Below are 11,949 nucleotides of genomic sequence, written 5' to 3'. Positions count from 1 at the left end.
CCTTTTTTAATTAAAGAAATGCAGTTCTTGGTCATATCAGTCTGAACACTAACTGGCACTTGTACGAATGCCAGCCCTGTGAGGCAGAAGATAAAGGAAGTGGAGCAGCCGAGACATGAACCAGCACCCATATGAAATCCTGGCGCTTGCAAGCAAGGAGGATGAGCCAATTGAGTCGTTGTGCGGAGCCCATACCCTGCACATTTCTTCATAGTGAGGACTGAATGCTTTTACAAACTGAACGTGAGTCAATGATGTTCTCTTTTACTCTTTATACTTGACACCATCATGGACATGCTCACATGTGAGATAAGGTAAGAAAAGATCAGTAGGATACAGATAGAGAAGCAAGAAGTCAGGCCATCCTTAATTATAGGTGAAAATATTCAACATGTCATAATCTACAAGACGAGAATTTATAAATCAGCAATGTCACAGGATACAGACATTTCTGTATACTTTTAGTGAACAGGTAGAAAATGCTATTTAAAAATACCATTTACAGTAGCATTCAATCACAAAATAACATGGGATAAATTTAAATAATTTATATTTGGATAATATCCCATTGTGTATACATATAATCAATGGATGATTAAAATGTAATATTATATGTATGCCACGTTTTCATGATCCATTTGTCTGTCAGCAGAAATTGAAGTGGTGTCCACAGCTGGGTAATTATAAATAGGATGGCATAGTGTTGTACTGATCTGGTTCCGGTTAGATCTGTACTCACAGAAGGGATGGCTGGATCATATGGTGGCTCTGTTTATTTTCATTTTCAGGGATGCGCCACACTTTTTTCATGGCTGAACTCATCTTTCCCCACTGACGGTACTTGAGGGCTCCCTTTCTACGTGGACACGTTGACTGCTTCCGTAAGCTGTGTTTTCATTTTGTGGCCTATTTTACTGTTCTCTGGGGAAGACTTTGAGTTTGGTATAGTCTCACTTGTTTGGTTTTGTTACCTGTGATTTTCATGTTAAAGGAATCGTTGTCACGATCAATGTTAAGGTTTTCTTTTGCTTTATTTAGGTTTTATAGTTTCATGTCTGACACTTAGATTTCTGTGTACCACGAGTTTTTGTGTAGGTGTGACTGGTACTCTTTTGCACATGGGCACCATGTTACTAACCCATTTGTTCAAGAGACTATCCTTTGCCCATGTGTGATGTCACACTCTTCTCAGTCAGGTACATTTGGAGTTGTTTCTGGGTTCTGTTCCATTGAACCATGTCCACCTTTTCGCCAGAGTCATAGTCTGTTTCTTATAGTAGTTCTGCAGTATGCCTCAAAATCAGGAAATGTGATGTCTCTAGCAGTGATCTTCTTTCTAAAGATGACTTTGGCTGTGGGGCAGGAGAATGTGTTTTACTTGCATGTGGATTTGAGGATTGCTCTCAATTTCTGTAAAACAAATGCAGCCCAAGTCTTTGATCAACGCAAAACCGCTTTCCCTGAGGGTGTGTGCCTCAGTGTTCTCCAGTGCAGCAGCCAGGGACATAGGCTGTTTCCATGACCAAAGCTGCTGGCATCCTCTGGCACAGTCTGTTCTAGTCAGTGCCCACAAACGCTCCTGGCTCTCTGCTGTGGGTGGTGTTGGGGTTCTATGCAGCCTGGCCTCCTGGGAGTCTTAGAGTAAGCCACCGTGGAGTGAATGGCACCAGCTGGGTAGCTGATTCATATAGCTTCCACCCTCTTTCATGGCTAGCCATCTGTAAATATCACTGTCCCAACTCCTGAACGGCTGCTCTGCACGGTTATTCTCCTCCTGTCCTTTTGCCTTTTTATGGGGGATGTACTGTGGTTCCTGTTTGTATTCCATTATGATGCTGCTACCCGTTCTTACTGGATTTCTGAGATTTCTTCTACTGGATAAAGTAACTATTTGTATTTTTATATTTTTACAAGTGGCTGTTTTGTGTTTTTTTAGGAGTAAAATGCTTTTTTCTTCTACTTCCCTATCTCGCTGATGTCATTTCTTTTTTTAAAGTCAACTAGTCAACTAATTTTAAAGTCAACTAATTAATAATTATCACCTGCCAAATAGTTTTGCTATGTAACATTACAGTCATGTGACACAGCATCACTTAAGTCACGTGAGTCGATTAGAGTGCTGGCTTGCAGAATGGTCTACTAATTACTAATAAACCTGTGAAAATACATGCCCAGAATCATTGGTCACAGAGAAGTTGCAAATTCTAAGCATGTTTAAGAACTGACTCATATCTAGTAGATCTGAAATTTTAGAAATAACACACAGTGCTAAATATTGGCAATACAATGGGATAACTGAAACTGTCAAAGTTTCATAGAAGGAATGTAAAATATCATTTTGGAAAACTTTTTAACATTTGTGCTTTTCATTTTCATTTTTTATGGAGTTATTTTTATTAGCAAGATTGACAGGGAGAAGGAGAGACAAAGGTCTTGTGTCCACTAGTTCACTCCCCAAATGGCCACAATGGCCAGAGCTGAGCGGATCCAAAGCCAGGTTCTAGGAGCCTCTTCCAGGTTTTCCTTGTAGATACAGGGTACCAAGCCTTTGGGCCATCCCCTACTGCTTTCCTAGGCGACAAGCAGGGAGCTAGTGGGGAACTAGACAGCTGGGACACAAATTGGCACCCTCATGGCTCCTGGCACTTGTGAGGACAACTAGCCAATTGAGCCATCAAGCAGGCTTGTGTTTTTTTTTTTCATTTTATGAAAGTTATACTTAAAATATTGACTTTAAAATATATTGTTTATGTTTCTGACAGGAACACGTTATCCCAACAGTGGTTTGGAGTTTAGCAGTGATAATAGACAAAATGAGTTTTATCTTTAAGGGGGAAAGAAGTGAACCGCTATTCTGGAAAGTGAATATAGCATGGTAACACTGCACTGAGGTTACTGGGAAGGTCCATGAAGTGGCTGGATAGAAGTTCAATGTGTCAGAGAAGAGAGGCAGAATAAACAGAAATCAGAAATTTGTGTGATCTTTACAAAAATTGTACAGACATAAAATTTAACATTGAACTAAAAACAAAACTCAAAAAGGATACTATGTTTCTGAGTTGAAAGAAAATATGGAAATATGACATTTCTTTGCTAGTCATTTCTTGGATTTCATGAAACTCCAAAAACTTCCCTAACAAGAGTAGCTAAGAGAACTTGGTAATGAATGAAAAGGATTGACAGTATTAGTATTAAAACATAAAATTTAAAGATATACTTACCAAATCAGCCTATTTTAATAGAATAAAAGCCTTGAAAAAAAGTTTACTGTAACTGAATAGGCAAGCCAGAGAAGATGTTGGTATAAAATCAATATATTTATGGGATAGTGTGCTCGCTTCTGCAGCACATATACTCAAATCAATATATTTATGGGATAGTGATATTATTTCACACCAGGACATGAATAAAATATTAACTTAATCACAGCCATGATAAATACCAAAATAAATTCCAGAATCAAATGACAACAAATACCTTAAGAAAAGATAAAGCATGGTTACATGAACAAACATTAAAAATTCACATAGAGGAAATAGAGAAATTAACAAGCCCTGAGGGTATGTTAAATGTTAATGACAGAATTCAATATTGTCAAAGTACAAATGACAAAATAGCACCCAATGCTGTTTTAAGTGTAATAGGTCATCTCATATAGTTAGGGAGTCATCACAAACATTTTGTTTAGCTACAGCCTTACAAATATCGACCACTTCTGAGCATGTAACTACTTTTCAAATTTCCTGCTGTGGAGAAAAATAAAGACAGCAGTGTTCATCATCGGATCAAAATTTGACAATTACTTGTGTAACAATAGGAAAATTGATTTTAAATAATGATTGAGCCACACAGCAGAATAGTATGCAGACTCTGAATTTGTAAAATGATGCAGCCATTTAGATGGTTTCTGTAAAGCTCCTAAAATACCATTAGGAGTGTTAATGGATGCGATGTGGTGGTAAGCCATGTTGAGGCCAGCAATATTAAGATGTACTTGGGGAAAATAGGATAAATCTAACAGACTTGAAGCATTTATAGAAGGGACAGGGGGCCCGGAGCGGTGGCGCAAGTGGTTAAGTCCTCGCCTAGCACGCCCGGGATCCCATATGGGCGCCAGTTCTAATCCCGGCAGCCCCGCTTCCCTTCCAGCTCCCTGCCTGTGGCCTGGGAAAGCAGTCGAGGACGGCCCAAACCTTTGGGAACCTGCACCCACGTGGGAGACCCGGAAGAGGCTCCTGGCTTCGGATCGGCATAGTATCGGCCCGTTGCGCTCACTTGGGGAGCGAATCATCGGATGGAAGATCTTCCTCTCTGTCTCTCCTCTCTGTATATCCGCCTTTCCAATGAAAAAATAATAAAAATAAATCTTTAAAAAAAAAAAGAAGGGACAGGGACCCTCCGCCTGCTGCGCAGGATTCTTCACCCACATCCAGCATAGGATGTTTCATTGAAGGGATTAAGGAAACTGAGGCATACTCTCGTTAAGCAACCTAGCCAAAGTCATTAGCTATGGAGCAGGAATAATGTCAGTAAGGTATGCGCTTAATCCATGTTTGTTACAGCACAGGAGTGGTTTTGTGCTTGGAGGAGCCTCGTTTGGCCCCCTGATGATTCTTCACATTTTGCAAATTTTGTACAATAAGCATCCTTAAAAAAAAAAAATTGGTGACCTAAGTAACTGCCGTTCTTAAATCTTGATTTTGTGTAGTCACAATCCATCTATATTTTAGAACGGTCTCATCGCCGATTTCCGGCTCTCCCCGCCCCCCCACTCTGAAGCCTCAGGAAGCTTTGTTCCCTGGAGTCTCCCCAGATTTCCAGACCCGGTTTGAAATCCACTCATTGCAGGGGCTCTGTCCTCCCTCTTGCGCCTGCGCGCAGTTGCTGAGGTCCAAAGGCCGCAGGGTCTCCAAGTCTGGGAGACCCCCTCTGCCCATCCGTGACCTTGGGGTCCCTAGCGGTCGTGGGTTCCAACCCCCAGGCGCGGGCAGCGGCCAGGCATTTACCCGGGAACCCAGAGATCTTCCCAGAACGAGGCGCCCGCCGGGAAATTCCCTGGGGCTCTGCCCGAGACGGGGTCTCGGAAGGCCGGGAAGCCGCCTGGGCGTGGGGGTCATCACAGCCGGGAGGGCCTGTCCTTGGAGGGTTGGGGGTCCTGCATGTGCACGAGCTCGGGGCAGTGCCTGCATCCCAACCTGCCTGGGCTGCCAACGCTCCCGCCCCCCGCTGGCTAGGACTGACCAAAGAGTTCATTTCACTGTGCCTGGGACCTGGCCCTGGAGAAAAGAGAGCTGTGGGAAACATAACTCGGGCGGCTGTGCCTCATCCTGAGAGTAAAGGGCTGTCCGGCAGAGTGGGGGCATGGGGGTGTTGCGAGAAAGGGGTTCTGCCTGTGCTGCCCCTGGGAGGGAGGAGCTGCTTTGGGGGAGCTGGGGCGAGGGTGGCGCGGCCCCGCTGGCCAGAAGTGACGGGAGAGTTTTCTGAGTTTTCTGGCAAGAGCTGCCCTGCCGCTCTGCTCTCCAATTCTCGGCCAGCCCTGGGGGACAGCAGCGAACCCCCAAGTCGGATTCCTTCTGTGGCCAATACAGGGGTGCTTATAGAACTTGGGAGAGGGGGAAGAGAAAGAATCCTCGTGTGTTTTGATGTTTGCGGACCACTGACTTTGTGCCCTGCAGCTCTCAGGGCCTCAGCCAGTGCGGGGGGGTGTCCCTGCAGTTCTTTGGGTTTGTTGCACATTGGAGACTCTGGTGCAGGAAACCAGGAGGGTCCCGGGTCCTAGGCGCGGGAGCACGCAGGGCTCCAGCCTGGTTTCCTGCCTCAGGAGTCCTGGTGTCCGCCCCAGCCCAGAGAGCAGTTTGTGCAATTTGGAAACTCGATAGGAGGCAGCAGCTGATCTCCCACCACCCTAAAAATAATCTGCTCCCGCGCCCTGCACGCTCTGGCAGCTAGCAGAGGAAAACGCTGTCATCCAAGTGCGTGAGTCCGCGTCTTTTACATAAATATCACTAAAAAGGTTTGAAGGGCAGCTGTAAACTGTGGGTTTTAGGCTTCGGTGAGCTGGGGGCGCTGGCAGGCTGTCCTAGCGGCTCCTTCTCCGGTGCTATTTCTAGGGTGTAAGCACCAGGGCCGAGAGGAGACAGGGGGGTGGAATCAGGTTTCCATTAAAAAAAAAAAAAAAAAAAAAAAAAAAAGCTTTCACAGCTGGCTCTTGCTCTAAGACCACTGGACACGCACAGAGGTGTTGCGATGACTCCCCCCGCCCCCCGTGTGACTTTTTTTTTTTTTTGTGGTGTCCACGAAGTGGGTTTCTGTCTGCTGAACTTGTGCGACTCTTGGCTTTGGTAGGCGTCCTGCGTCCTGCTTTGAAATTGACAGTTTGAGCCAGGGCAGGAGTTCTGTGTGTGGAGAGCAGCGCAAGTGCATCGTAGGGGTCCGAGGCGTCTTCGAGGTGTTGCCCCAGGTATTTATTCAGTTTTTGCTTTGGTTGGTCAGTGAGGGGCTTCAACGGGAAGTCCCCTCGCAGTGTCTCTGTGTCTTAAGGTTGCTCATCTGTTGAGTACTTAACACAGTTCTTTCGTTCGGTATGCGTAGAGTTTTATAACCCGCGAAGAGACGATGGATGGATTCGATTCAGGCTCTAAATCAGAAGTCAGTGGGCATATTTGCTAGCGAATTTCCTACTGGCGTTTGTCCTGGCTAACCAGCTAGCTAGACATCGCTTTTTTTTTTTTTCTTAAAGCCAACCAGAGGCTGAGTAACTTCAAAGTCTGATTTTGTGTGAAATGTGATGTCTCTCAGCCATAGCCTAACGGAGCGAGTCGCTCAACAACTGAAGAATGTGAGTGTTGTGTGTGTGTGTGTGTGTGTGTGTGTGTGTGTGTGTGTGTGTGTGTGTGTGTGTGTGTGTGTATGAACTATGTTGAGTGGATTCAGGTGTGGAAACTCGCCAAGTTCTCTGGGACTACTTTTCCATCAGAAACGATGCTTTCAGCCGAATAAACAGAACCAGGGGCAGGTTTCACTTAACTCAAAGAGAAGAACTGGCAAAATGGTGCACCTGCCTTTCCCTTCAGACATTACTGTCTTTTTAGAATTAAATCAGCCCGTGATGATTTCTTACAGAGGAACCAGTCTGCCTGGGCAATTACCACACTCATGAACCATATCTGAAGTTTCTAAGTCCTAGGGCGTGTGGAGCCTTGTGGAATGCACCTGTAAGGAAACAGGTCCTGATGGTGTGCTTGTCATGAGGCCACAGCTCAGACCACCAAGGAAGGTTTTCATTTTCTCCTTCCTGTTCTACAGACCATCGCTGTAATCCGAGTTTCACTTTCTATCTTTGATATTTATTCAGTTCTGTTTTCTGCTTCTGTCAGCTACTCTGGAGCCTTTCTCAGTGGGGTTACACTGAGAGGGGTCAACAAGAGGACCCTCCTAGGGTCTGGAACCTGTCTCAGTGCTCAGTTGAACCTGGAAAACTCCATAAGGGGCTGGGCTGAAGAAGGTCATGTGACAGAAATCATCCAATTACAGTAGTAGTTTATATAATTCCCAATCAGAGATTCTGAGTCTTCCAGTTGTTCAGGCTTAAGGAGGAAAGGAACTGGAGAGCTGTAAACACAGATGAAGAAATGGAAAGGCCAGTTATCTGGTTTGATTGGTTTACCCTGTTTAAAGTTGATATATTGCATTGGATCCCTTTAAAAGAGACTGTGGGGGTGTGTTAATTAAACAATAGTAAAATTCTTTTTTATGAATGAGTGAGCTCAAAGTTGCCTTTTATTTTTCATAAATAAGGAAGTACTTAACATTCTGTTACTAACTGTATCTATGCTTTTATTAATTAGGGAGAGAAATAGACAAATACATGAAGTTCTTACCCACTAGTTCACTTTCCAGATGGCTGCAATGTCCAGGCGTTGGCCAAAGTCAGGAGTCGGGCACTCCAAGTGCCTGGTGTGGCTTGCATGAACCCAGTTACCTTAGCTACCACCCTGATTTCCAGGGTCTGGACTAAGCTGCAGGTCAAGAGCCCAAGTCAGGACTCACGTTCCAGTGCCCCAGTGTGGGATGTGAGCAAGCACACACCTCAAGTTGGTGCTTGATTTACTCGGTTTTTGAAGAAATACATCTTACACACAACTCGGAGACTCCCACTGGACTGTAATTCTAAAATCGCAAGTTATTTTAAATGACTTCACCTAACTTAGAATCTTTAGAATGGTTGAGAAAGGATATACCCAGAATATAATTTTGAGTTTTTGGAAAAATGTAACTTTTATTTTTGAAAATGATAATATTTCAACCAGAGATAAGATAACTTAGCTAAAAAGGATTTGCCAGAAGTGATGCCTAGAGTGGATTGCTGATAATCACTTCAGCATTTCAGACCATAGGTTACAGACCATAGGTCTGTAACACCTTTGCTTGAAATTTCATTCTGCAATAACTTAACCAGGTGTAGTCAATGGTTTCTAATACTCCTTTTTTGTTTGTTTCCTAGGAAAAATTTTGCTCGTGTCCATTGCTTAATTAATTATCAATGAAAAGAAAAAGACAGAAGGTACTATGTGAGTTGATCAAATTTTTGCCACCTTTTAAATAAGCTAACTCTGAATTCAAGGTGAACATAACTATGGAATAAAAGCAAAGTCTATTGAGGTTAGAATTTAACCGGTCATTTGAATAGAATAGATATTTCTTTAAAAAGCATCTTGGAAGTCGCCTGGTGGGATACAGTGGTTCGGTTTGTGAGACACCTGTGCATGGCTGCCCCCTTCTCTATTGGTTTGCAAATTACTGACTTGCTCTGAGTCCCTGCATTCTCTGCTTCGAAATGCAGATAATACCACTACTTCTGTGGATTTTCTGAGGACAAAAGATAATGTATATAGTATGCTAAGCATTTAGTAGGTGCCACATAAATAGTAGGCACTATTGTGGTTTGCTGAAGGCTAAAGCTCTTGCTGGCATTTCTGATAGTACTTGGTGCATAGACCTTACTGCTCCACCGTATGTTTCTGTATAGCCATGAGAGGGATCCATTCCCAGTGTAAGTCAAACCTTATAACCCTGTGCTCACCTCACCACTGGAGTCTGCATTCCACTCAAACTGGGGTCCCAAGTCTGATTTACAAAGCGAGGTGTAATCTTGTCTGTTGTTTCCCCTCTAATCTCTGCTTCTATTCTAACATAATACAGACGCCCAGTGCAAAGACAGTGTCTTTCAACACTCAAGTGACGTCATTTAAAAAGATTTTTGTGAGACCTTGATAGTTTCCTTAACTTCTCTTCAGTTATGTTTGAGACAGCCTTCTTCAGAGGAAGAAAAATCGTCTTGGTTAATGTGTTATTACTCTTTTTTGCAATTAATGGAACATTTCAGTTAACTGTTCATCTAAAACTACTTGGTATTGGTTTCTCAGCAAGGGAACACAGGAAAATGTTGTTATTGCTTACTGTCATTGCTTTTTCAGCCATTGGTTTTATGTCATCTTTATCTTGTATGTCTCTGTTTTTGTTCTTTGATGTCATTTAAGTCGGACTTTCATGCAAAATACCATTTTAGGGAGATAATAGTTTACATATATTTTCCCAATTGAAATAATTTCCTTAAAAAATAATTTTCTTAAAAAAAATTTCCTTAAAAATGGAAACCAAGTTGCTTGGGCAATTTTTTTGTTTTTTCATGACAATCTTCACCGTTATTGATTTCATGCCATAGCTCCCTATTGAAGGTACTATGAGAGAGGTTTTAATAACATGATGATCTCTTGTTTTTCTGTTTTCTCTCTGTTCTAGAATAAGCCATATAAGAAGAAATGAGCCTTTCATTTTGTGGAAATAACATTTCTTCGTATGATATCTACGATGGTGTCTTACAAAACCCCTGCTTTGTGGATGCTCTCAACTTGGTCCCACATGTCTTCCTGTTGTTCATCACTTTTCCAATATTGTTTATTGGTAAGGTGTTGTGTTTTATGACCTAATCCTTGTGCACCTTGTTAGTGATGGAATTGCAGAACAGTGCGGCTCCTCCAATAAGAAAGCTAATGTGTAAGAAAACAGCAAACAAGTATTCGTTTTCCGATGGCATGTTTTTTGGCATCTGATCTTTCACAAATAGGGCTCACATACCTGCCTTCTTAGAAATGGCCCTCAATGGTTTTGTTTGTTTTAAGAGGGAATGAAACAGTTCTGTAAAATAGATCTAAAGCGTTCATTGAGTTTTTGTGCTCATTAGAGGGTGTAGAGTTTGGATAAATGGAGCGTTTGTTTTCAGGGACTAGTGCAATGCAACGGATGTGTCAAGGTCAAGAGGAGTGGCAGTGTCACCTGGTTAGCTCATTTGTAGGGATAGGGACAAATTAGTTTGATTCTTAATCTCATAGGGAAATAAATTTCCGAGCTGGAATGGAAGAATGCAGCAAGAGTGACATGGTTGGGGACTTGAAGTAGTAGGATGTAGGTACAGGAGCACGAGGCTATGAGTTTGATAGAATCTATGTGCAAACCTAAAAAAGGAGCTCATCATATAATCATCCCTGCTCTTTTACAGTCTATCTGGGGCAAATGTATAAAAATCTCTTGCAAGAAATAACATGTAAATGTCTGAGAATTCTAGAATTTTTTGATAAGTTAAATTATAGAGGTTAATAAACATATTGAAGCCTCTATGCATCTGAAAGATTGTAACAGAATAAAAGTGACCCTTTCTTTGTGTAATTTCCCAATTCCATTACTGTGTCCACATTCATGTTTCTAAGAGGGAACAACTATTTTGAATTATTTGTTGTTTAATATTCCTGTGCGTGATTTTGCCTATAAAAAGAAGACGACTAGTATAATTTAACAACCTGTTTGCCAAAAGGATTGAGAATAATTTGTCTGCTTTTATTTATCCATTTAACAAATTAGGGAGCAAGGACACTGCCATATGTTTACCATTAGTCTGACAGAGATCAAAGGGTTTCGTAGGGTATCTGCAGAGGCTGACATAATGCTTGGTATATAATAATTTATGTTAAACAAATGTGTAGACACTGAAGATAAGGACCAGGGTGACCGTTTGCAGAAACACTATCCATTTTATTTCTAAGGCTTTTATTTTGGTACTACTTGACCAACATTAGAATGGCTAAAAGCTTGTCTTGAACACACTAGGACCCCATATAGTCACTGGTTTGTGTACTGGCTGTCCCACTTCCCTTCCAGCTTCCTGCTTATGGCCTGGGAAAGCAGCTGAGAATGGCCCAAAGCCCTGGGACCCTGTGCCTATGTGGGAGGCTCAAGAGAAGCTCCTGGCTCCTGGCTTCAGATCGGCTAAGCATGGACCATTATGGTCATTTCAGGAGTCAGCCAATAGAAAATGCAAAAGTTTCCAAAACACCAGGAAAGCTCATCACAGTCATGTAAATTATTTCTGATGTGAGAAGCATTGACCCTTTGTTTAGCTCCTTTTAATTTCTTTGTTTTGTTTTTCCAGGCTGGGGAAGCCAAAGTTCCAAAGTACAAATCCATCACAACACGTGGCTGCACTTCCCTGGCCATAACCTGAGATGGATCCTCACGTTTGCTCTCCTGTTTGTGCATGTATGTGAGATAGCGGAAGGCATCGTTTCAGACTCGTAAGTGACGGGGCCTGCCTGATGGATAATAGCAAAGAGCATACAAAGTTAGGCATAGAGCTAGATGCGTGACGCAGAAATCAGAGCTACCAATCGTTGTGTCTGGTTATCATGTGATTTGTCTCTGTTTGTGTGTTGCTGTATAACTCCCCGATAACTCAAACCGATTCATGGGACTTGAACTCCTTTGTGTAACATGCATTTAATTCCTGTTCCATGGAGACCTCTTAAGAGGTTCTTCCCCTCCTTAAATAGCTGAACCTTCATTTGTGAAAACAATTACCTATATTAGTATATAGTTCTAATACTAGCAGCTATTTAT

General features: G+C 42.5%; 1 protein-coding gene and 1 long non-coding RNA gene across 8 annotated transcripts in view; both read left to right on the top strand.

Annotated features, from left to right (window-relative positions):
- The first annotated feature begins 201 nt into the window (after positions 1-201).
- Positions 202-9,820, top strand: LOC121148366. Its single transcript, XR_005882550.1, has 4 exons — positions 202-243; positions 789-881; positions 8,504-8,563; positions 9,802-9,820. It is a non-coding gene; the product is annotated as an uncharacterized LOC121148366 (long non-coding RNA).
- Position 9,821: 1 nt separating this feature from the next.
- Positions 9,822-11,949, top strand: part of ABCC9 (ATP binding cassette subfamily C member 9) — a 101,069-nt gene continuing 98,941 nt past the window's right edge. For all 7 annotated transcript variants that reach the window (XM_040968394.1, XM_040968405.1, XM_040968398.1 and 4 more), the window contains exons 1-2: positions 9,822-9,963; positions 11,486-11,627. In XM_040968394.1, coding sequence (XP_040824328.1) covers positions 9,822-9,963; positions 11,486-11,627 — 284 coding nt within the window. The remainder of the gene's footprint in view (positions 9,964-11,485; positions 11,628-11,949) is intronic.

Source organism: Ochotona curzoniae, unplaced genomic scaffold, assembly GCF_017591425.1.
Source record: "Ochotona curzoniae isolate NIBS_2020 unplaced genomic scaffold, NIBS_Ocur_1.0 contig_1482, whole genome shotgun sequence".
NCBI lineage: Eukaryota > Metazoa > Chordata > Mammalia > Lagomorpha > Ochotonidae > Ochotona > Ochotona curzoniae.
This window is presented reverse-complemented; position numbering and strand designations above follow the sequence as displayed.